This window comes from Danio rerio, chromosome 21 (assembly GCF_052040795.2).
Source record: "Danio rerio strain M-AB ecotype USA chromosome 21, GRCz13ab, whole genome shotgun sequence".
Taxonomy (NCBI): domain Eukaryota; kingdom Metazoa; phylum Chordata; class Actinopteri; order Cypriniformes; family Danionidae; genus Danio; species Danio rerio.
The window spans coordinates 34,098,573-34,125,000 of record NC_141041.1 but is presented as its reverse complement, the minus strand read 5'-3'; the positions used below and the strand labels follow the sequence as shown (position 1 = coordinate 34,125,000).

At 36.3% G+C, this 26,428-nt stretch overlaps 2 protein-coding genes across 4 annotated transcripts in view; both read left to right on the top strand.

Moving 5' to 3' along the window:
* Positions 1–26,428, top strand: part of timd4 (T cell immunoglobulin and mucin domain containing 4) — a 1,098,921-nt gene that overhangs the window by 7,928 nt on the left and 1,064,565 nt on the right. The window lies entirely within an intron of this gene.
* afap1l1b (actin filament associated protein 1 like 1b) overlaps positions 1–26,428 on the top strand; it is a 52,105-nt gene that overhangs the window by 18,420 nt on the left and 7,257 nt on the right. For all 3 annotated transcript variants that reach the window (XM_087300321.1, XM_087300320.1, NM_001077287.3), the window contains 11 exon segments: positions 12,239–12,364; positions 12,555–12,638; positions 12,841–12,929; positions 15,410–15,524; positions 15,607–15,705; positions 17,565–17,776; positions 17,868–18,047; positions 19,356–19,448; positions 19,959–20,037; positions 25,007–25,162; positions 25,241–25,452. In XM_087300321.1, the coding sequence (XP_087156447.1) occupies positions 12,239–12,364; positions 12,555–12,638; positions 12,841–12,929; positions 15,410–15,524; positions 15,607–15,705; positions 17,565–17,776; positions 17,868–18,047; positions 19,356–19,448; positions 19,959–20,037; positions 25,007–25,162; positions 25,241–25,452 (1,445 nt within the window).

Genomic DNA, 26,428 nt, shown 5'->3' with positions numbered 1-26,428 from the left:
TTAAGGCTGATTTATACTTCTGCATCAAGCACACGCGTATGGTCCAACGCAGCCTTCGCGTGGTCGCATAGCCCTCACTATGGCTAATGCCTACTGTAACGCACACCTCTCAAAAAATGCAACAATCACTAGTGCAAGCTCTGTGATTGGTCGGCTTGGCACCGGTGACGAGCATGTGCAGTGGAACCCAATGGAGCAAGGGTTTACAAGTGCCATGGAGGAGCTCCAGATGTAAACTTTTGTTTCATATTCACCTTATTCACCAAAGTTCCCACCTCTGAATGAGTGAGTTTAAGCTACTTGTAGCGTTAAAAAAGAAAAAAACCCTGAAGAAACTTGACACAGAGGATCTTAAAAATCTACTGCCAGCTATCGTTTCAGAGGTGTTGTACAGTAGAGGAACCATGACGTCACCTTGTAGGCTAATCGGCTGCTAGCATAAGACTGGTTCCCTCGATAAAATTCCTATTGGATTTTCCCATAGCCTTTTGGAAGATTTCAAATAAAAAGCTGTGTGTTCAAACACAGTTCATTACACTTACATAAATGATATATGTTAAGTTCTATATTGAAGATATTTCATATTCCTAATATAAAAAGTCTTTATAAAAACATATCGATTGGTTAGTTGGTTTATCTCTTCATTTCTTTGCTCATTCATTTATAGATTTATTTGCTAAAGATAATTATTAGTATTGATAGTCACAACTATTTTACTTAATTACTTTATAATAGTCATAATAATATGAAATGTTGTATATATCATTTTGTTATTTAAATATTTTAAAAGCTATTAAGAGTTATTACAAACAAAAAAAGCTGTTAAGCGTTAATTTAACAGAACAGTAATAGTTATGTAATACCAGTTTTGAGTTTTATTACCCACCGATATTTGAGAATCAGTTAACTAAGTGAAAAGTGTAAATATGTTTAAAACAAGTGTGCCGCAAGCCTGCGTTTGAGTGAAGGTCTCGGCCGTTAGATCGCCCCCTGGGGGCTGGCTGCAGTACAAGTCATAAAGCCCGCCTCCTCCGTGTTAATGAAGGAGACTTGAGCCCAAATAAAAAAAATAATTACACTTGCAATAAAATGTCCCGAAAGATGGTTCTGGTCGATTAAGGCACTGGTTATTGTGCTGAAATAGGTGCAGATCCTCATTTTTGTAAACAGTTTGTTTTTAGCAGTAATTTAATGCTGGGCGTGTCATCGTGATTAACAGCAGTGATTGACAGTTTCTCAAAGCGCGGCGTCTGAGCTTCGGTAGAAGACTGAAGTGTTATTATTCGATTTCTGTGATATTTTACTATGACAAAATGAGTTCAGCAGTAAACTACAGTTTCTGACATACATGATCTGGTGGAACACTGTTTATTCGCTAAGTTCAGGGCTTTTTTCGGGCTTTATTAGTTTGCTAATAAACGCCTAGCCACCCAGATAGCAAAATACACTGGGGCCAGTTCTTGCCTGCCGGAGACTTACCCCTCAGACTGACTACCTCTGCTGGACCTACTCCGGATGCCTGGACTCACTGCCCGATTCCAGCCTGAGTCAATTGAGCCAGATGCGGCGGCCGAGCGAGCAGGCGCTGCCGCATGCGAGCCGGAATCAGCCCGCGACGCCGCGACTAGGTTATGCGCTGATGCCTGGAGCTGGCGCGATTGAATCTTCATTATATAAAACCCTCACATTTGTTAACGTTATTACACCCATTTTTGTTGATATAACAACAAACGCATGCTACTATGTGAACGCAAAGTGTATCACTAAGTTTAACCTTTGAATAAAGATGCAAACAGCATAGCAATTATTTAAATAAAGGACAAAATAAATAACAATAAACCTGTATCGATTGCACAAGTATTAAATAATAATAATAATAAATACGAAAATGACAATAAAACTGCACAATAAAATAAACCCATTTAAGTACGGGGTATACAGGAGATCGTTAGCAGTAATTCTCTTTGTGTTTAAATAATAATCTCCACGTTGACCTCCTGTAAGGTTATTTGAACTTGCTTTATAGGACGTCTCTGCATTTTAAGTTTTGGCATGTTATTAAGTGATCTACTGAATTTGCTGTTATAAATCATTATAAGGTTCTTGAAATCGAATCTTATATAACCTAATAGAGCTGTAAATGTTAGATATTATTTATTTACATCATTTACTGTTGGCGTTTTATTTGAACACTCCAGCTAACATTAAAATGAATGTAAATTCCTCGTTGCCAGATATAATGAAGGCATCGAATAAACCAAATGAAAACGGAGGCAAAAAAATTAAATAAATAAACAATTCAAGCGAAAATGAATAAACAATATACTAGTGATGTTACAGCAGATAGACGTTGTATTAATAGTGCAAAGTTTTTTTGCACAAATTGACAAATTGCAGGGTTGGGATGTGTAAATATCCTGTTGATATTTAATAATCTTGCTGTATTTATCTTCTAAACGCACGATTGTTCCCGCATGGTAAATCGTTATGGTGTGCTATATTTTGGGTTCTGTTGATGGCTAATTAAAAATAAAAACCTTTCTAAAAATGTACGTGTTGTTTATATGTTATTGTTCATATTTTACAAGTGTTATTTCTACCCCTATGAAGATAACAAATACCAACAACAAATATAACAATAAGAGAATATATTATTTGTGCTCATATTCAGGCTAGAGTGTATAAAAGATCGTTTATTTCTGCAGTCCACCATGTATTGCTTTTATTAAAGTTTAACAGCTTACATCACACCGTTTTTAAACCGTATATTATTGTGTTTTTTTAATGTAAGTGCTTCTATTTACATCAGTGAGCGTTTGTTATAGTGCAGACACCGGCAGTCGAGTGAGAAGTTCGGGGGGCGTGGTTGATTTTACATAAAGCGTTTGGTTGGAAGCTCGACTCCGCTCATTATCGCGGCTCCTCCTCTGGCTCCATCAGACAGTCCTTCTGCGCATGTCTGGCTCCAATTTCAGCAGTCTTTTGCGACAGTTTGTGCCCGTCAAGCAGGCGTTTTGCCCTCAAGGCGTTCAATGGCAAAAGGGGCTGTCGCGTCGTCCATATTTTTTACAGTCATTGGTTTAAAAGCATCACTGCTCCCTTGTCTTTTAAAGTCTGCATGAACTGGAAGCTGCTGCTCTTTTTTTTTGTATAAGCAGTGGTTGTGGCTTGTTTGTACTGCTAGCTATTTTCATTCAGAAAAACTGGGAAAAGGGTTTCAAGAGACTTATTACCTCCTCCTCACCATTACTGTTAGTTGTCATAGCGCTGTCAAAACAGACAGTGGGAGGGGTGTGGTTTAGCATGTTAACCCCCCCCCCCTCCCCCCAATACCTTAGACAGACATCATCTGAGAATTTAACTGAAAACAAGCTAATTATTTTAATTAATTATTTTTATTAAAGATTACAAAGAAAAGCAAGTTTTTTTTTCTTAATGACATGCACAGATGAATTTTTTCATCACAGCAATGTGAGCTAACAAAATCAATATGGTTACTTTTGTTTTTATGTGTACTTTGTGTACCTTCTAGTGCACTTAAAGGGCTAGCTGTCATGATCACCAGCGATCTAGCGGCTGCAGATCATCGGTAAACACACACCTTCACCTGGACTTCAATTCTGTCATTTAACGAACTACAAATCCTGTCATGCACTTCATACACACTGGTTCCTTTTTCACTTTGATAACAAGCACACACACAGCCAGAGGATCGTTATTAACTGATTACATGGACTTTAAAAGCAGCACAGACACACACATCAGGGCTGACGGCTGAGTCTTGTTATACTGTATTGTGAACATTAGGACGCATTTCCTTTGCCTTTCCTTGCTGTGGTTGACCTTTGCTTTGTTCTGTATGGCTACATTGCTTGCTGCCTGTACTGACCACCTGTTTATTGACCATGACTCTGGATTCCCTGCATGCATCTGTTTGCCCCTCATTTGACCATTGCTTGCCTGACCATTCTCATAATAAACCTGCATTTGGATCCTTAACTCTGTTTTCCAGCATTTTTCTGTTACACTAGTTCACTCAAAAATGAATACTGTCATCATTTTCTCACTGCTAAATGGTTCCAAATCTGTTTGAGCTTCTTTCTTTCTCGCAAAAGAAGATTTGTTGTAGAAAAATTAAAACCCGGTAGCTACATTCATTGTATTTTTGTTCTTAATTTGGATGTCAATGGCTCTCGGTTTCCGGCATTCATCAGAATTTTGGGGTGAACTGCCCTTATATTAATTATAAGCCTAAATACTGTCTAAAGTTTGGTTTGTGAGAGTCAGCAGGCAGCTTACATGTATTTAGAGAGTCAGTACAGCAGTCACCTCGCATTTCCACACATTACACAGGAGACGCACCGCTGCTGAAACAGACCAGCTTTCAGGACTGTTGTGCTCTTCTGACTGCACTTACTTCCACAAACTTGACCCAATTTCAGCAGAAGACACAGAGGCACAGAGGGTGTTGTGTGGGAACTGGAGTCATTCGGAAAAGGGCCGGGTCACTCTCTGGCCCGTGTAAGCGAGTGCACACCCAGACAATGGCCCTCTGGAGAGAAGAGGCCCTGCGCTTGTGATTGTGCCGCTTTCGGTACAATAACAGAGTCATCCTACTCTCTGCTCTCTCAGTTTCCTCCTCCTGCTCTTCTTCCGGATGTTTTTTTTTCTTCTCTCATACAGACACATACACACACAACCACACACACATTCATGTTTCCTGCTCTTTTAGGGAGAGGAAAAGCCTTAGGAACCCTTAGTTAATTCAGTGAAGGACAACTGAACGATAGCTTATCATTGGCTGATTAAAAACAGCATGAAGAGGAAGCCATGATAGTCTTTGCTTGTTTATTATGACGTATATCCTATGTCCATGTCCGTACATTTATATCTATCCAGTATCCAGCCCTCCATCTCTCCATCCATCCATTTCTATCTGTCCATTTATCTTTCTTTTCCTACTGTTGCTGTTACGTCTTTCATTGATTCATATTAATCTCTATCTATATGTCCATCTTTTCATCCATCCATCTATCCACCTGATCATTTGTCTGCCTTTTTGTGTCTATCCTTCAAGTCATCCATCCTTCTTTTTGTCTTGTACTTTCGTCTGTTCCTGTCCATACATTCATCCATCCATCATCCATCTGTTCATCCATCCATCTCTCTATCCATCTCTCTATCCATCCATCCATCCATCCATTTGTCTCTATGTGTTCGTCCGTCCATCTATTCATCCATTTATCCAATAAAATAAATCCATCCATCCACCTCATACTGTTGTCTTTTTGTCTGCTTGTCTGACCATCCATCCATCCATCCATCCATCTCTCCATCCATCTATCCATCCATCCATCTGTCTCTATCTGTTCGTCCGTCCATCCATTCATCCATTTATCCAATAAAATAAATCCATCCATCCACCTCATCCTGTTGTCTTTTTGTCTGCTTGTCCATCCATCCATCCATCCATCCATCCATCCATCTGTCTCTATCTGTTCATCCGTCCATCCATTCATCCATTTATCCAATAAAATAAATCCATCCATCCACCTGATACTGTTGTCTTTTTGTCTACTTGTCTGACCATCCATCCATCCATCCATCCATCTCTCCATCCATCCATCCATCCATCCATCCATCCATCCATCTGTCTCTATCTGTCCGTCCGTCCATCCATTCATCCATTTATCCAATAAAATAAATCCATCCATCCACCTCATACTGTTGTCTTTTTGTCTGCTTGTCCATCCGTCCATCCATCCATCCATCCATCCATCCATCCATCCATCCATCCATCCATGTTCCTCTCTCCATGATTCAGTCACAGTAAAATAACATGGTAATCATTGTAAATTATTGTAACAAGTGGATGGTGAGTAAATTTTTAAAAAGAGTCTAGATATTTGAAAATGTAAGTAATTACATTTTTTGTGCCAACTAAATGTATTAATAGTAATGTAATAGAAGCTGAGCTGGAAAAAGTGAGTAAAAATTCTGCTCAGAGCATCAGAGCTCAGTTTTGTTTTTGTTATGGAAATGGTGGGTTTCTCATGATGTCTGTCAACTGTTGAGATTGGCGAGCAGCTCAGTGGGTTTGTGTTTGTGCTCTGCTGACAAAACTGCAAAGGAAATCAGCATTGTGAAACATACAATTTTTATTTGTTGACATATCATCTAGTAAGATTCCTGTTTTACACTGATATTACGTCTCAGTGATTGAATCATGATCTGATGTGGCAATTCTGAGTTTTCAAATCACAACTGGGAAAATTCTGGATTTTTTAGTTGTTTAAAATTTATTAGACTGATTGTTCAAATGATTGTACTCTTAAAATGTGGCTTTTTACATCGTCTTTATGATTTCATTACATAATATTTCTCATTTTTAAATAACAGTTCTTGTTAATTGACCCACAAAAGAACATTTTTCCAATATATGCGTTTATATATACTATTGTCAGTTATATAGACTATTGTCATTCTTCCTCACTGTGCTGCATACAATTTTTTATTAATGTAAAAAATTTTATGTTATGTTTGATTGTTTGTTTGTTTTTTGATGAACTATTCCATTAAATACCCTACATTAAACAGTGGTGTGCAACAGGTACTTTTGCATATTAAGAATTATTCAACTAACAGGAAAATACTCAACACAGAAGTGAAAGCTTGGAATAAAATGCTTTATTTTGAATGGCCGGTGTTTGCACAGCGGTTTGTGACCTCCTTCTTCAAAGCAGTGTTTGTTTTCGGAGCAGTGCGGGTCTAGGAAAGAAACATCATGAGCTATGCAACAGGTTTTTTGATCTGGTGCAGTCAAAATGCTGTCAGGGCAGAAGCAGAATAAAGGTCACATATTGCAGTAATTACTTTTGGCCAACAATAATAATCCTTGGATAAGCAAAGCTAAATGAGTGGCAGGTAGCCTTGAAAGAGGGACTTTTCCTTTCCCATCCCTCTCTCTCTCTTGAGTGGGGTTCGGGATGGGTGTGTGGAGTGAAGTGCTTACATGTGTTTTTGTATGCATAAAAAGAGTTAGACAGGTGCTTGCCCAGCCTTTTTATTTTTTAATCTGAAAAATGTGTAGTTTAAGCCGTGGGATTTAAGAAAGAAAAGTTCATTTTAACTTCTCTCACAAATCTGACAGAGTTTATGTCTTGCGTCTTAGTTCGCCTCTCACAAATCTGAGTTTATATTATCATTTTAAGTACATCCTGCATTTCTGAATTTACATTTTACAGTTTTAAGTTTACATCTTGCAGTTCTATGTTTTTTGTCAGAATTGTGAGACAAGGCAAGTTTATGTACTGTATATAGCACATTTCATACACAATGGTAGTTCAAAGTGTTTTACATAAACAAGAATAAAAGAAACAAGAAAATAAATAAATTAAAAGAATTAAAAATTATAAAAAACTAATTAAAATGTGGTAAAACAGGTTATAAAAGAATAAAAAAGAAAATAAAGACTTAATAGTGCGATTTGTCAGACATACTCTAGCACAGTGCTCATTTGGAAAAAAGGACAAGCTAAACAGATGTGTTTCCAGTCATGATTTGAATGTGCCTAATGTTGGAGCACATCTGATCACTTCTGGAAGCTGATTCCAGCAGCAAGGGGCGTAGTAGCTGAAGGTAGATTCACCCTGCTCTGACTGACCTCTTGGAATGTCTAATTTACTTGATCCTAAAGATCTGAGTGATCTGTTAGGTTTGTATTTAGTAAGCATATCTGTAATGTATTAAGGTTCTAGGCCATTTAGTGATTTATAGACAAAAAGTAATACTTTAAAGTCTATTCTGAATGTAACTGGGAGCCCTTGCAAAGACCTCAGGACTCGTGTGATGTTCTCGAATTTTTGGGAAGGCCACTAAGAAGGCCGTCACAGTAATCCACCCTTCTGCTGACAAAAGCATGAACAAGTTTATCTAAGTCTTCACTAGAAACAAAGCATCTAATTCTTCCAATGTTTTTTTAGATGATGCTGATTCACTTACTGCTTTGACATGACTCCTGAAACTCAGATCTGACTCCAGAATCACACCAAGATTCTTATTTTTTGTTGTATGATCCTTAGAGCTAAGGTTTGCATTCACCTTGAGAACCTCATCTCGGTTTCCAAATGCAATGACTTCAGTTTAAAAAAACTCCAAAAAAAAACTCAAAAACTCAAAAAAAAAAGGTAAAAATACAGATAAAAGATAAAATACTCAGAATCATGAGATATAATTCAAAATTACAGAAAAGGATAGAATTATTTAATATAAACCTCAGAATTGTACAAAAAAATTAAATCAATCAAAACCACAAAATCGTGAACTACAAGAAAAAAATAAATATTTTGAGATATAAACTTAAAATTGTGAGGTGCAAATTCAGGATTATGAGAAAAAAGAAACTCAGAATTGGGAGATTGTTTTTAAAATAGACTCAGAATTGTGAGGTACAAACTCAAAAAATTATATTTGGTATATTTTTATGAAATAGATATAAATGCAGAATTTCAAAATTATAATTTGTAAAATTGTGAAATATAAACTCAAAATTATGAGACAAACTTAACTCTTGCTGTGCTGTTGAGGATGTTTCATCCACTCTGGGGTGATTTTGAGGATAAATTTGGCCACAACCTCCCCTGTTCTACAGCAATTGGAATGATTTTTGGAGACAAATCTTATTTTGACACAATTTGGGAAAATGTTTTGAATTAAAAAAAAAAATTCTCTGGGCAGATCTACTTATATTGGTGGCTGTTTTTGCCGCATTGACCTCCATTAATTAATTCATTCATTCATTCATTTTCTTTTTGGCCTGGTCCCTTTATTAGCTTTGACCTCCATTATAATGATAATCCACATAACCATAGTAATTCATAAAACCATATAATAATGCTTTCTTGATTGTTGGTGGTTTTCCATGTTGGGACGAGGTCAAATTTGCCATTTTTACTGTTTATCATAGGCAAAGACAGCCACCAACATAACCAAAGTGTAGTAAATTTGAACAATACAGTCTGTTGAGTCTCCTGTTCCCTACATAGAATACAAATAATAAATCACCAACAAAGGCACTTTATTACTAACATCTAACAGTATTTGTCAAGTCTGGATATTGAAGTGACTTTTCCCAAGGTTTCCTTCCTAAAATGAGATACGTCCACACTTACAGACCATAAAAGTTGCATTGTTTACTAGTTCCATATGAGTGAATTTGTATTCCAGGACTTTCTAAAAATGTCTGGGGTTTTTTTCTGTAGTGGGTTTCTTGTTTCCTGTGTTTGTTTGGACATTCATAACAGTGCAGCTATTGTTCACCACACACAGATCTGGAAGAGCTCTACCATAAGAAATCAATTCAGGTCATAGCCCTATCTTTGCTTGTTTATTGCATTAAACCTTCGGGATATCATGTTCAGCATTTTGGCAAGCTTTCTTTTAACAAACAGCCAAAGAAATCAGATGTCCAACAGCTGAGGCCTGCCTCATGACAGATTTTAAAAAGGTCAGATGGACTGAATGGAAATGGCCGGTCACTTTGAGTAACATAGTTAGGATTTAGGACATCAATAAAATTTCTTTTAACAGTATATAACTAAATCTGTTCATCCATACATAGTATAGTGTATTCCATAGTCCATGTATTTATCTGATGTATATACATTCGCTGGCCACTTTATAAGGTACAGCTTGTTTTTACCGTTACAACCCCTTTTGATTTCAGAACTTTAAAGGAACACTCCACCTTGTTTTGCATCTCTCCTAAAGCTAAACAGTTGAGTTTTATCATTTCTGAATAGACTATTTTGACCCTTAGCATCTCTCTCAAAAATTACCAAAGAGTTTAGATCATTTTCCTATTTAAAGCTCGATTCTTCTGTAGCTACACTGTGTACTAAGACAGACAGAAAAGTTGCTCTCTAGGTCAATGAGGCTAGAAAGTGAACTACTGTATACACTAAATCTGGCATAATAATCAGGGAACTTGATTATTACGACACCTCAGCAGGCTCTGTGAAATTAGACAAGTATTACACAACTGGTGGTGCAAGTGTAGAGCTTCGTGCTGGGGACTATTTTAAGAGGCTGCGTAATATCAGAAACTAATTTTGCAAAGTAGAATGCAATCCTAGATTAACATAGATGTTGAACCTGGAACATTATTGCTGTTTAAAAAAATGTAATCCATACCTAATCTTTACCCTAACTGTAAATTATTCCCAAAATCAGAGGGGATTAATAGTTTGATAACAATGAGATAGAATAGGGCTGCAGGATATTGGAAAAAACTGACATTGCAATCATTTGTTTTTCTGCAATTTATATTGCAATATTGGTGTAATTTCATAAGATCATTTGAAGGGCCATGAAACCCCCATCTTTTGGTTCAAGTCTACCTCAGAATTAAAAAAAAAAAATGCTTTGAGATGAACGTGGAGCTCTGTGAACAGAGGGAGGAGTGGGCGTGGCCGGCAGAGCAGGGGAGAAAGAGGGGAGTGAACAACTTCACTTCACTTCAACTTATCAGTCGGCTCACAAAATGAGATACAAACTGTGAGGAGACCCATGATTTTATAGTTTACAAAGTTAAAATGCAAAGAAATAAACAGTAATTTAATGCCCTGTACATTTGTGATTTGTCATTCATTTGTCATATCATCATAAAGATAATCATGTAAACACTTTAAATGAATCGGGCTTCTCTCCTACTGAATTTGCGGGTCTGCATGCAGACACAGTGAACAGCAGTGCAGCAAGTCTCTTGCCCTGTCTATTCCAACCATAAATGCTACGGATAATCTAGATGATTTTAAACATGGGTGAACTCGGCAGCACGGATATAGCCGATGTGTCTGAATGGTAACAAACTCAACTGATAAAAGACCACCATTCTCCACTTCTCGTACAGCTCTCCCAACAAAACTGCTTGCTGCAAACCAACAGCTTTGCTGTATCGGCCCTGACAGCATCACGGGGAACACATGCAACAAACCCTGTTAATCATGGAAACAAACACATAACGTTACTACCCTTCATTAACAGCTATAAACTGAATACTAACAAAAGCTCAAAATTATTCAGTTTTCCCCACAATTAAAGCTGACAGGTACTAACGTTGTCTTAACTGATGCTCAACACACACAAATCTGTTAAATTTAAAAAAAAAGTACTTAAGGGTGTCTTGAACCTTTAAATAACTCTATAAGGAAAGATCTCATAATTTTACATAGTGTTAATTTTGTAGTGAGTGTGTTAATTATAAAGTATAATGTACAAATTACAAGCAGAAATAAATACATGCGATAAAGAAAGCCATACTCATAATATTGCATTTCAGTTGGAAGCACATCAACATACTAAAATAAATGTGTCAGCAACCTCCCATTTATTTCCCAGTAATGGGTTGCGGCTAGAAGGGCATCCCCTGCGTAAAAACGTGCTGGATAAGTTGGCGGTTCATTCTGCTTTGGCAACCCCAGATTAATAAAGGGACTAAGCCGAAATGAGAATGAGTGAATGAATGAATGAATGAATGAATGAACTTCCAGTTCATAAAGACTTTAAATCTGATTGGCTGACTAGAATGTTGTTCCACGATAAACACAGATGGCGATCCAGAAACACGTCCTACTTGATGGAATCCCACAATTTGCATAATATTATTGCAATATCAATTGTCACCTCAGTTTGTTGTTATGATCTGACAGGAGTGTCAACACTGTGCTCTTCTTCTGCTGCTGCTTTTGTAGCTCATCTGCTTCAAGGTTTTATGTCTTGTGTGTTCAGAGATGCTCTTCTGTAGACCTTGGCTTTATCAAACGGCTATTATGGTTACTGTTGTCTTTCTATCAGCCGAACCCCTTTGGACATTCTCCAAGTCGTCTGCTATTCTCCTTTACAACCTATTCTCTGTAAACCCTAGAACTGGTTGTGCATGAAAATACTAGTAAATCAGCAGTGTCTGAAATATACACACCACCCTGTCTGCCACCAACAAACATACCACATTCAAAGTCACTTAAATCACTGTTCTTGTCTATTCTCTAACTTCGTCTTGACCACGTCTACATGTCTAAATGCACTATATTGCTACCGTGTGGTTGGCTGATTAAATATTAAGGAGCAGTTGACAGATATTCATAATGAAAGAGCCACAGAGTGTCAGTAGGCCAAAACCACTGGTGATTTCCTCTTCTCTTCTGGTCTCAAATCTTGTCCTTTTCTTGAATGTGTGCAGGTATAGAGCATCTGGTGAAGGAGCTGAGTTTGCTGCTGAAGCTGCTTGAGAACGAAAGTGTGAGTTCAGCCACCGCAGAGAAGATGAACGTGGTCAGAAACCTGGTCAAACAGCTGCAGCCGTCTGGTGAGAAAACACTGAACAGCTGAGCAGAAGCGCTTTGCATGAGATTCACACATTAATCACTGTAGCAATGTCCAAATATTTCAGAATTAACATAAAAAATCTTGAAGATGAGAAAACTTGCTGCTATCTTCCGTGTAGTGTGTAAAATGTTTTAAGTGTGTGTGCTGTGGATGTGTTTATTCTTCCGCAGTGAATGGATCTGACTTCATATACATGAACACGTCTCTATATGGAAATGGTACCAGCTTTGTTGAATCACTGTTTGAAGAATTTGGTGAGTTAACAATTATAAAGCTTTCACTTTTAGCAGAAATTCAACTTTTCTTTTGAACAAATAATCCTGTTTTTAGTACATAAGAAACAACTCAGCTAAATACTGTCTACAACATTAAAGATAATTGATGCATTGTTAGATAAAATTATACTCCCTGGAAGTCATATGAATTGCATGCTGTAATTTTGATACTTGTTCTCAGACTGTGACCTGCAGGATCTCAGGGACTCGCCTGAAGAAATGAAAGATGTGGAGCAAGAGGAGGCATCTAAGCACATGCCTATAAAATCGGTAACATCGGTGACAACACAAACACATAATTATTATTTCAATGCTTGGGGGATAAGGTTTGTTTTACAAAATTAATATGCTTATAAAGCAAACATGCACTGAATTGATCAAAAGTGACATTTTATAATGTTACAAATTATATTAAGCAGCACAACTGTTTTTAACATAGAGGATAGTAAAAATATACGTTTATTTAAACATGAAATCATTATGTTACACTGATTTCTGATGTGACACTGAAGACTGGAACAATAAAACTGAAAATTCAGCTTTTAATCACAGAAATAGTTGTATCCCACATGAAAAGAACCTACATAAACATAAATGTTTTAATATAGGTTTTGATATAGCTTTTTAAAATATGTGACATATCAAATTGGCCATTTTCCTATATTATATGTACATATATGCACATATATGTGTACAGACAGTATGCATGCATACATATACCTACAGTTGAAGTCAGAATTATTTGCCCCCCTGTTTATTTTTTTTTCTCCAATTTCTGTTTGCCAGAGATAAGATTTTTTTTTCATTTGTTAACATAATAGTTTTAATAACTAATTTCTAATAACTGGTTTATTTTATCTTTGCCATAATGACAGTCAATATCATTTAACTAGATCTTTTTCAAGACACTTCTATACAGCTTAAAATGACATTTAAAGGCTTAACTGGGTTAACTAGGAAGGATAGGGTAATTAGGCAAGTTAGTGTATAACGATGGTTTGTTCTGTTGACTACTAAAAAAATTTTGCTTAAATGGGCTAATAATTTTGTCCTTAAAAATGTTTTTTTTTATTTTAATTAAAAAAATTAAAAACTATTTAACTATTAAAACTATTTAATTAAAAAGCTATTATTCTAGCCGAAATAAAACAAATAAGACTTTCTACAGAAGAAAAAAAACTATCAGACATGCTGTGAAAATGTCCTTGCTCTGTTCAACATAATTTGGGAAATATTTAAAAAAGAAAAAAAATTCAAAGGGGGGCTAATAATTCTGAAATCAACTGTATATAAATGCATATATGTTCACCTAAATGTTTACCTATATATTAGTAAAGTTTTTATAAATCCATAGCTGCTAGCCAACATAAACAAAAGCCCATGTAAAAATTTACATTTTTAAATTTACTTAAGAACAATCAAATAGTACAAGAAGACAATATAGTACAAGAACAAAAATTAGACAAAAAACTGAACAGAATTTTAAAAAAATGACAAACCATTTTATTATACATTTCCTTCTTTTCCACTATCTTCATACAAGAAAGATTAGGCCTTGTAATTGTTTCAGGAAAATGTGTAGACATCACAGCTTTCCATATCCTCCCACTTATTTGTTATAGTTCAATTCCATAACATGCCAATTACATGTGATACAGTACAAACTTCAAGTGATCGCACATACAGTTGAAGTCAGAATTATTAGCTTCCTTTTGATTTTGTTTTCTTTTTAAATATTCTCTAAATGATGTTTAACAGAGCAAAGAAATTTTTACAGTTTGTCTGATAATATTTTTTCTTCTGGAGAAAGACTATTTGTTTTATTTTGGCTAGAATAAAAGCAGTTTTTATTTTTTTATGAACAATTTTAAGGTCCGAATTATTAGCCCCTTTAAGCTATATTTGTTTTCAATAGTCTACAGAACAAACCATCATTATACAATAACTTGCCTAATTACCCTAACCTGCCTAGTTAACCTAATTAACCTAGTTAAGCCTTTAAATGTAATTTAAAGCTATATAGAAGTGTCTTGAAAAACATCTAGTCAAATATTATTTACTGTTATTATGGCAGAGATAAAATAAATCAGGTATTATAAATGAGTTATTAAAACTATTATGCGTAGAAACATGTTGAAAAAAAATCTGCTCTCCGTTAAACAGAAATTGGGGGGGGGGGAATAAACAGGGGGGCTAATAATTTTGACATCAACTGTACCTACGTTTTTTGCTTTTTTTTTTTTTTTTACAAAGTTCTGAGTTATTGCCTTGATAATCGAAAATATGAGGTAGGCATCATGTACAGTAGGACAGCTGCCAAAGTGAGCTATATTAGAGACATATCTTGTATGTAAATATACAGCTTATATGAGCATACAAAGAAACAATACAGACCTTTATGACCTGTAATATATGCAGCATATATATTATCATATAGACTGCATATAGGTTTCATTTATGCGCATTTATCCTCATATAGGTTCTCTCCATGTGGGATAATAAAAATATATATATATATTTTTTAAAAAACAGTTATTTTAAATGTTTTACAATATTACTTTGTACTATATTATTGATTGAATGAGTCAGCGTAAGAATTCTTAAAAATAAAATTATACAAGATTAACTAAGATTTTTCTTCTTATAACAACTAAAATGCATTTTTTTAATTCAAAAAAGTCTCAAATGAAAGTCGTTCTAATATAATCTGATTATTGTAATTGAGTAATCTTTGTTTTGTGGATTTTCAGAGTCCCACAGACACTCCTCCTCCTCCTCTTCCTACAACTCCTCCACCTGATGACTACTATGAAGAAGCTGCCCCGCTGGGTCCGGGCACAGCGCCGCAGTATATAACCACACGCAGTGAGTGCAAACCCATTCAGAGATGACACGGCACAATAACAACCAATTATATGAAGTCTAACACAGCATACTTATTTACCAGACAACTCCAGCCCTCCAAACTCAATAGAGGATGCTTATTATGAAGACGCTGACAACAATTACCCAACAACTCGCCTGAACGGGGCCAGCAAGAACTCCTGTAAGGAAACGCCGCTGTTTTTATGTTTGTTCATATGAAAAAGCACTGTGTGGATGGAAGTTTTAAAGGGATAGTTCACCCAAAAATACAATTTGCTCTTCATTTTTCACCCTTGGGCAATTCAAAGAGTGAGTGACTTTATTTCTTTAGCACACTAAATACTTTAGCAACACTAAAGAATATTTTAGCTGAAACCATGGCCCTTGGTGATCCATATAATGCAAAATCCGCGGCTCAAAACATAAACATGCAGCATACAGTAAATGCTAGCAACATTCTAACACATTTAGGCAGTGTTAACCATGCTACAGTCATGTTAGCATTGTGGTCAAACAGAAACTAGAAACTAGGATGCTAGAAACATACCAGAATGTGCTAAAAGAAACATGTTAGCAGTACCCTAAATCATGCCACAAACATGCTAGTATTGTGGCAAATTGTGCTAATCCCTTTTAGAAATATATCACAACTGTTATCATTAATACAAACATCATTAAATGTTAACATGCTAATAATATTATATAGCATGCCATACAATGTTGGACTGTGTAAAATATGTTTGCAGTGTGTTAAACAGACCATAAATGTGGTAAATCAGGGCACATAAATGTGGTAAGAAGCAGGCTTATAATGTAATTGGAGCTGTGTGGTATATATAAATATCCAAGCATTGTACAAAAACATGCCACCAGTGTGATAACTATGCTACAAAATGCTGACAATGTGCTAAAACATGGTAGAAACATGCCAGAAATATGTTAAAACATAACAGCAGTTTTCTAATTCATGGTAGAAAGGCTAGTGATATCAGTGTGCTAAAACATGCTTAAAAAATGCCATTAATGTGTTGATATGTTTACAGTATCCCACTTCATGCTACGCACATCCCAGAATATGCTAAAACATGCTAAAAACATGTTAGCATTGTGTTAATCATTCTAGAAACTTTGTCAGTGTGCTAAAACATGTTTGAAACATGCCAGAAATGTGTTCATATGTTTGCAGTATCCCTCTTCATGCTACATACATGCCTGAGTGTGCTAAAACATGCTAAAAACATGTTAACAGTGTGATAATCATGCTAGAAACTTTATCAATGTGCTGAAAAATGCTTGAAAACATGCCAGAAATGTTTTGATTAGTTTGCAGCATTCCACTTTATGCTACATACATGTCAGAATGTGCTAAAACATGCTATAAACATGTTGATGGTATGCTAATCATGCTAGAAACTTTATCAATTTGCTAAAACATGCTTAAAAACATGCCATAAATGTGTTGATTTGTTGGCAGTATGCCACTTCATGCTACAAAACACACCAGTATGTGCTAAAACATGCTATAAACATGTTAGCGGTGTGGTAATCATGCTAGGAAAGTCATCAGTGTGCTAAAACATGCTTGACAACATGCCAGAAATGTTTTGATATGTTTGTAGCATCCCACTTTATGCTACAAACATGCCAGAATGTGCTAAGACATGCAATAAACATGTTAGCGGTATGCTAATCATGCTCAAAAAAGTGTATCAAAATGCTAAAACATGCTTGAAACATGCCACACATTTGCTGAAATGTTTGCAGTATCTAACTTTTTGCTACAAACATTTCATAATGTGCTAAAACATGCTATAAACATGTTAGCGGTGTGGTAATCATGCCACAAACTTCATCGATGTGCTAAAACATGCTCGAAACATGCTAAAAATTTGTTTCAATGTCTGCAGCATCTTACCTCAATCTACAAATACACTAGCAATGTGCTAAAATAGGCTAAACCTGTGGTAATTATGCTAGAAATATGTTAGCAATGTGCTAAAAAATTTTAATTCTCCTTTTACTATCTGTTGATGTCAACAGACAATGATTCAGATGCTCTCAGCAGTTCTTATGAGTCATATGATGAAGAGGATGAGGAAGCCAAAGGCAGAGAGCGGACTCATCAGTGGCCATCAGAAGAAAGTCCGCTAGGCCAAATGAAAGACTGCCGCAAATGTGCCTTCCTGCTGCGCAAGAAACGATTCGGTCAGTGGGCGAAACAGCTCACAATCATTCGTGAAAACAAACTTCAGGTGAATATACACACTGGGACTGTTTTATCCATAACCAATGAAGGAAGGTGTTTTAAATTCAGACTTTGATCATGGAATTTATTCTCTGCAGTGCTTTAAGAATCCTAAAGATCGCTCTCCTCATGTTGACCTCCCGCTGAATCTTTGCAACGTTATCTATGTGCCCAAAGATGGACGACGCAAGAAGCACGAACTCCGCTTCTCCCTGCCAGGAGGAGAGGCTCTAGTGCTGGCTGTACAGAGCAAAGAACAGGCCGAGAGCTGGCTAAAGGTGCTGCACCACAGCATATAATGTACTATCACAGCACGCAATGTACTATCATTTCTGTTTACCAAATAAACATATAAATTAGCTTGAAATTTTGTTTATTGATAGACAACATGAATATTTCTTTGTTTTAGTCATGCTTTATCATACAGTTTCAGTTTGAATTTGTTTTGTAATTTACTTAAGTTTTATACTTTTTTATTTATTTAGGTTGCTAATGCATTCATTCCAATTTTCATTTGAGTTTTCAGGTTAGTTTTCATGCTCAATATTTACTCTGTTTACTCCAGATTTATTATTTCAGTTAGCAAAAATGATTTTGAATAGTTTGATACTTCATTTTTGGCTTTCAAAACAAAAATTTGGCTATAATGTTTTATTATTTGTCTGTAATATCCTTGAAATTATGTATAAACTACAAAATTTGAGAGGGGTCTGGGTGCAGACCTGGCACAGTGCAATCTGAGCTGCATCCAAATCTTTTTTAATATGCTCACCTAACCCCAGCCCATATCCTACCCCTCACAGTCACTAGCTCTATTGAGTTCTTCAAGTCTGACATTGCATTACTGAGATATGCAGTCTCAGCTTGCATCATCAAGGCTGCATACAGATACTATTGCTAAATTTACGCATTAGTAATTTAGTTTTCTTAAATCACAATGAAATTTGTTGGGATTTATAATTTTGATTGATTATGATTGAAAAGTAATTAATATTTATTTCAAGAAGAATCAAACTTTTACGATGAATGCAATATTTATACTCAAAAGTTGTTTGTAATATTTATACAATTAATAATATATTTTAAGAGTTTTAAATATCTTTTATTTTATGTTTTCAGTTTTTATTAGAATTTTTGTTGGCTTTAGTAATATAACAATTAATATATTTGTGTTATTTGAAGAATTTTAGCTTTATTTCAGTTAAAAAAAACTTATTTCTAGTAGTTTTATCTTTCATTTTAATATACAATAACAATACTGACTCAAATTTGAATTTTGGTTTTTGCCTTAGAAATTAGTCTTTGTTAGAATGGTTTCTGTAATCTCTTTGATATCTGAAATAAAATAAAACTAGCTAAAATCACTTAATCAAAAATGACAGAAAGTCATTGTCCAGTTGTAAATAAGTGCAGAAACTCTGGACATGATTTACCTGTAAAAATGTTCGACCAATCAAAATCAATGGTTCCATCGCATCAGATTAAATGTTTTCAGAGTGTCATGGATCTAGAGTAAATCAGCAGTTATTGACAGAATAGTTTATCTATTGGCTATAACACGAGTCTCTTCTGTTGAACATGTGTAGGTCATTCAGGAAGTCAGTAACCTGGCTAACAACATGAATGGAAAAGACGGTTCATCCTCTCCAATGATACTGCGGAAACTAGAGCTGGATAAGGTAGGCCTGAACGATTACTACCCTGCAGGCACAGGACGTTAACATGACGTCATATTGAAGTTGTACCGAACATCGTGGGGACGTTGTATTTTGTTTGGAAATTAAAACTCGGTCGACGTCAGAACCCAACGCCACTCTGACGTCAATGTCCAACCTAAAATCAAACAAATCTCAATGTCTAATCATGGTACACTTTGATTAGTTGTGTGGACGTTACCACTATGACATCCATCAAACATTGGATTTTGGTCACTTTCCAACCTAAAATCAACCAAATATCAACAAAATTTGACAGCGTTATTGGACGTCAAATAAACGTTGTCCTAAGACACTGGCTGGACATTAAATTTTGGTCACCTGACATCACAACCTAAAATTAACTTTTATGATGTCATGTACCTGCTGGGTAGCATCTATAGAACTCTAAACAGATAAACTACTGATTACAGTGTTAACATAACTAGTGTGGTGACCTCTACAACTGCTCCATCTGTTTCCCATATTTTGCAGATGATGTCATCAGATAAACATACCTCTGATTCTGACAGCGCAGCCAATGGAGATGTTACTCGCGACATCTGTGAGAACGGTATGGAATAAAGACCTCAATTTCCACAAATACCATGATCTATTGTCATTTTAATTAATGAGCAATCAATCAAGTTTTCAATTATTCTGCAACTTAGATAGGGTAAGATCACTCTGGATGTGCACTCAAAACAAGCATCCTCATCCAAAGAAAATAGTATTGTACAAATTGAGTCAGTACTTTGTCCTTTAATTCCAGAATTGTTGCCAATTACTATTTATGATCTTTCAGGAAGAATGTGGGAAAAGCTGGCTTGACAAAAATGAAACTAAAATACTAGAAAAGCTTCTTCTTCTTTTGAAACCAAATTTATAAACGCTTCTCCTCCTAGAGTTTTAAAGCTACTGCCACCAAACTCAAGTCAGACCCTCAGGGTGATCTAAAGTTTTAGGCTTTATCTTTTTTAAATATGATAAATGACTCATACAAATGCTGTAGACTTTCATTTAGGGCTGAAAAGTTTCACTCTGCTAATAATAAAACCATTTACAGAACCATCTGCTGTATGTGTTTTACATTTAAGTCACATGCGCTCAAAACTATGCATATTACTAATCATAATCATGCTAATTGACCAATGATATGGCAAATTATTTAAGGACATCATTAATACAACATTATGCCTGTTTTTATATTTCACAATGACATATAATTGTAGTATTTTGACTTTCATTACCTGTGTGTGTGCATATTTTATTCTAATGTTGCTTTATTAAAATGACAAAACATAAAATTATTTCTGTATTTTGTAATGTATTTATTGGTTATTTCCTAAGATTTGTTTTTTATTTTACAATGGAATTAAGAGAATATTGATTTGCTTTGATTGTGAATTTCTTATTAGCTACAGGTTCTGTGTTTGTTGAACTAACACATTTTCACATTCATTATAATTTCAGTTTTATGTTCTGTTGATTTGTGTTCTGATGAACATAACAGATCTATTTATTCATTGATATTGATTCCAGTGGTGGCTGCATAGGATCGTTTACATTAAATCCAGAGCTTTGTCAAGTACAAAAATCTGTTGAGAAAAGATTGACGTAATTATATATCTAACAATGTATTTAGCTTTAATCCATGTTTGTTGGCATTTAGACTTTTAAAAATAGCATATTTAATGCGCAAAGTGCAAATATTTTAGACAAACAGACAGAAAGTGAGGCATGTACCATTGAGGGTGGCATCTCTCCCAGAAATGAAATACAAATAATACATTCACTAGGGCCTTTATTAGGTACAGCTGTCAAACTGCTCGTTAAAGCAAAGCACATGGCAGCAACTCAATACATTTAGGCATTCAGACATGGTCAAGACAATCTGCTGCAGTTCAAACCGAGCATCAGAATGGGGAAGAAAGGTGATGTAAGTGACTTTAAATGTGGCATGGTTGATGGTGCCAGATGATCTGATCTGAGTATTTCAGAAATTGCTGATCTAATGGGATTTTCATGCACAACCATCTCTAGGGTTTATAGAGAATGGTCTGAACAAGAGAAAATATCCAGTGAGCGGCAATTTTGTGGGTGCAAAAAGCCTTGTTGATGCCAGAGGCAAGAGGAGAATGGCCAGACTGGTTCCAGCTGATAGAAAGGCAACAGTAACTCAAATAACCACTCGTTACAACTGAGGTCTGCAGAATAGCAACTCTGAATGCACAACATTTCCGAACCTTGAGGCAGGTGGGCTACAGCAGTAGAAGACCACACTGGGTGCCACACTCCTGTCAGCTAAGAGAAAGTGAGGCTACAATTCACACAGGCTCACCAAAATTGGAAAATAGTAGATTGAAAAAACATTGCCTGGTCTGATGCGTTTCGATTTCTGTAAGAATTTGGTGTCAACAACATGAAAGCATGGATCCATCCTACCTTGTATCAACGGTTCAGGCTAGTGGTGGTGTAATGGTGTGGGGGATATTTTTTGGCATACTTTGGACCCATTAGGACCAATTGAGCATTTTGTCCATGCCACAGCCTACCTTTTTTGTTGTAAAAACTAAAAAGAGTATTGTTGCTGACCATGGCCATCCCTTTATGACCACAGTGTACCCATCTTCTGATTGCTACTTTCAACAGAATGACATGCCATGTCATAAAGTGCGAATCATCTCAGACTGGTCCCTTAAGTTCACTGTACTCAAATGGCCTCCACAGTCACCAGAAATCAATCCAATAGAGCACCTTTGGGATGTGGTGAAACGGGAGATTCGCATCATGGATGTGCAGCCAGCAAATCTGCTGAAACTGCGTGATGCTATCATGTTAATATCTGCCAAAATCTCTGAGGAGTATTACCAGTACCTTGTTAAATCTATGTCACAAAGGATTAAGGCAGTTCTGAAGGCAAAAGGGGGTCTAACCCCGTACTAGTAAGGTTTACATAATAAAGAGTGTACAATGTAATTTAATATAATAATATACTGTCTGACTTCATTAGAAGCTTCAAAAGTAAACATGACTTTACAAAAGTGACATCCAGTACAGTCTATTCAGAACGGTCAGTTTACTGCTGAGCCTGTGGCCATTCAGGTAGTTCTGGTGTTAAAGGATTATCAACAATCAATTCATCCCGGCATCCCCAGTATGGACATAATCTGTGAGCTTCTCTGCTTGGCGAATGATTTCGGGGTCAGAGCGAGTTTTCCAGGTGCAGTAGGTTTCCTTTTGTTAGTTGATGTCACTGAAACAATGGCTTTAGGAACTCAGGAAGGATGTAGCTCTGCTCTCTGCAGTTCTTCCTGTGTCTTTGATGAAACCTGAGCGTAGAGTTTGTCCACTCAGTTTGTCACATCCTTCTTTTCTCTCTTTTTTTTAGGTTTGTGTTGTCACGTGCATTACCACCTCAGATTTCAGCAGATGTTGTTAGAAATGTTTTGGATGCTTGCTCCTTTTGTTGAAGTTGTGTTTTTATTTAAAAGCTGTTCATTTAGGAACGATAATAAATGTAACCTTTAGCCAAAATGATTTTTTTTATACATTTTAAATAATAAATAATATAAAGATGTGGTGTCTTAATGTATGTGTAGGGCTTAATATATATATATGTGTGTGTGTGTGTGTGTGTGTGTGTGTGTGTGTGTGTGTGTGTGTGTGTGTGTGTGTGTGTGTGTGTGTGTGTGTGCATATACATACTCAAAATTATACTTAAACATTCAAATATGTGAAGTTTATTCATAAACAAATTTCGAGAGGATCACGTGCTTATGATTGTTCACAGCTGTTCCAACTTTAGCTAATGACTGATTATCCTATCAGACGATCCTTAACTCACTATAAATAACCAGACTTTTCTCATCTCAATATCTTCATCTTGAAGAAACCCCCCCACCCAACCCTACTTTCCCTCCTTTCAAACGGGCGTCACGGTGGCCAGCGATTAGCGCTTTTGCCTCACAGCAAGAATGCCCCTGGTTTAATTCCTTTCCAAACCAGACAGCATTTCTGTGCGGAGTTTGCTCGTTCTCCCCGTGGTCGCGTGGGTTTTCCCCGGGTCCTCCGGTTTCCTCCCACAGTTTAAAAACAAGCAATCTAAACAATTAATCAAAATACATTAGCTAAACTCTGAGTACACCTTTCAGCATACATATCCGACACTTAGCTACAACAAGCAAGAAGGGGAGTCATCGAGATCTACCTGAGCTCAAACTCCCCTCTCACCTTGCAACGGGAGGGAGCCCAGGGCTCGAGGATCTTATAAGCTCAGGGCTCTCTCCCGGGACAGCACGCCAAACTAGCTTTACTATCAATCATCAGCTAAGTGTGAACTCTTGAATTACATTTTAAAATAATAGTTTACATCAAAATCACGGACATGTCTTTTGCAGAAAAATTCCTAATTACAGGGTATAAAGGGTAAGGAATAAAACCCTCTCTATACCTATAGAGATGGATGGTCCTCTGTGCTAAATCCTCTGTCTGTTAATCTTGTACTTTTTTTCCTCTTCTCGACTCCAGACTGTTGTTGTCTTTTCTTGGGTATAGAGTTGGAACTTGCATCATTTATAATCATACGCTGCCAACAGCTGCAAACATAAAAAAATTACATCACATGTTTTTGTGTGTTTGCCATAAAATGCATTTTTTAATATAATATCAATATATTTTTATTTACACTGTTTTTTTGTTAATATTAATAAATTATTATTAATACTATTATTATTATTACTATACTATTATTTTTGAGCAACCGAGATGGTGCCTCCTCCAGAGTTGGTGCCCTACCCAACCTGCATACTCTGCACACAGGGAGTGGCGGTACTGTGTATATTAGTCATTTTTATTAGCAATTTTGTAATCATGTATTTCTGTTTTGCTTTACTTTATTAAGTTGTAGTACTTCAAGCAGCTTTTTATAATAAAAATATTTAAAAAAAAGCAATACTGATGCTACTGATATATATCCAATAAATGGCAAAAAAACAGTTAATAGAAATGAGTCATTAAAACTATTATGTTTAAAAATGTGTTGAAAAAAATCTCTTCATTTAACAAAATGTATTTTAAAAAAATAAACAGGGGGGCTAATATTTCTGATTGCAACTGTAGTTCACTCAATTCACCTATACTGCATGTCTTTGGACTGTGGGGGAAACTGGAGCACCCGGAGGAAACCCAATAGGTGAATAGGTGTAGAACATGCAAAGTCCACACAAATGTCAACCAGGACTTAAACCAGCAACCTTCTTGTCGTGAGGTGACAGTGCTATTCACTGAGCCGACATGTCGCCTATAATTATTTATTTATTATATTTTAATTTAGGCTTTTAAAAAATAACCTCTGTTTCTGTTGGCTGACTTTTCAAGCATTATAGATGCATCCTGATTTAAAGTGTGTACAAAAACACTCCAGAATCCAATGTCGCAAGAAACTTATTCCTTTTTGTTACTAGGATCCAAACATATGTTCTGAATATTGTCTTTGCACTCAATGCATCCTCTTAAGACGCTTCCTCTGTTTATTCCTGTAGGAAAGGCCAAGAAAGGGACGTTTTCTGAGCTAACTGGATCTATGAGTCGAGCTGCTGGCAGGAAAATCAACCGCATCATCAGTTTCTCCAAGAAGAAGCCGTCTTTGCCGGGCGAAACGAACATGCTTTTCCACCTGGATGACAATCCTCGTTGTGGTGAGGGACAGAAACTGTCATAGTTCGACTTTTCCAGTCTATCCTGAAAGTTTCTGAAGTTTTTATTTCTTCTGTCAGGTTACTTGAACGTCCTGGTCAACCAGTGCTGGAAGGAGCGCTGGTGTTGTGTGAGGAACAGGACTCTGTATTTTCATAAGGACAGAGGAGACGTTCACACCCATGTTAGAGCTTTAGCTCTTCATGGTGTAGATGTTTTACCTGGACTTGGACCCAAACATCCTTTTGCCTTCCGCATCATGCGAGCAAGTACAGAAGTGGCTGCACTTGAGGTAATAGCACAGATCTTTGGTACAATTTATGATCTTTCAGGAGATAAATGGGAAATCTTGGCTTAGCAAAAAAAATGTATTAAAATACTAATAAACCAAATTTATAAACGCTTCTCCTCCTAGAGTTTTCAAGCTACTGCCACCAAACTCATGTCAGAGCTTCAGGGTGATTTGAAGTTTTAGGCTATGTCTATTCTAACTGATCTGACTCATAAATAATAAATGGCTCTGAAAAATCCTAAAAATGGCATTAAATTTTATTTATGGGTGAAAATTTTCATTATGCTTATTATTGCTAGCAAGGTATTGCATGCTATAAAAGCACACTAAATGCATGTTCATTCATTAATTTTCCTTCGGCTTAGTCCCTTATTTTTTTTCAAGGGTTGCCAAAGCGGAATAAACCGTCAACCATTCCAGCATATGTTTTAAGCAGCGGATCTCCTTCCGACTGCAAACCAGTACACTATGGACAATTTAGTTTATTCAATTCACCTATAGCACATGTCTTTGGACTGTGGGGGGAATCTGGAGCACCCGGAGAAAACCCACACAAACACGGGGAGAAATGCCAACTAACCCAGCTGGGACTTGAACCAGCAACCTTCTTGCTGTGAGGCGACAGAGCTAATCACTGAGCCACTGTGTCACCTCACTAAATACATGTTAATTCATGCAATTCATGCAATTCACCTCTTCTAACTTTACAATCGCAGAAATAAAGGTACAGGAGCTGTCACAGGGGCAGTGCCTTTGTAAAAGATACATATTGGTAACCACATAGTCCACAGTGGTACCTAAAAGGTGCATATTAGTACCCAAATGTACCTAAAAAGTATATTTGAGGTACCATTATGGACCCTTTAGGTACAAATATGTACCGTTTAAAAAAGTACTGGCCCATTGACAGCTCCCATTGACTACCTTTACTTCTAAGAGAATCAAGAAGTCTGTAGCATGAATTAGCAGTGAATTA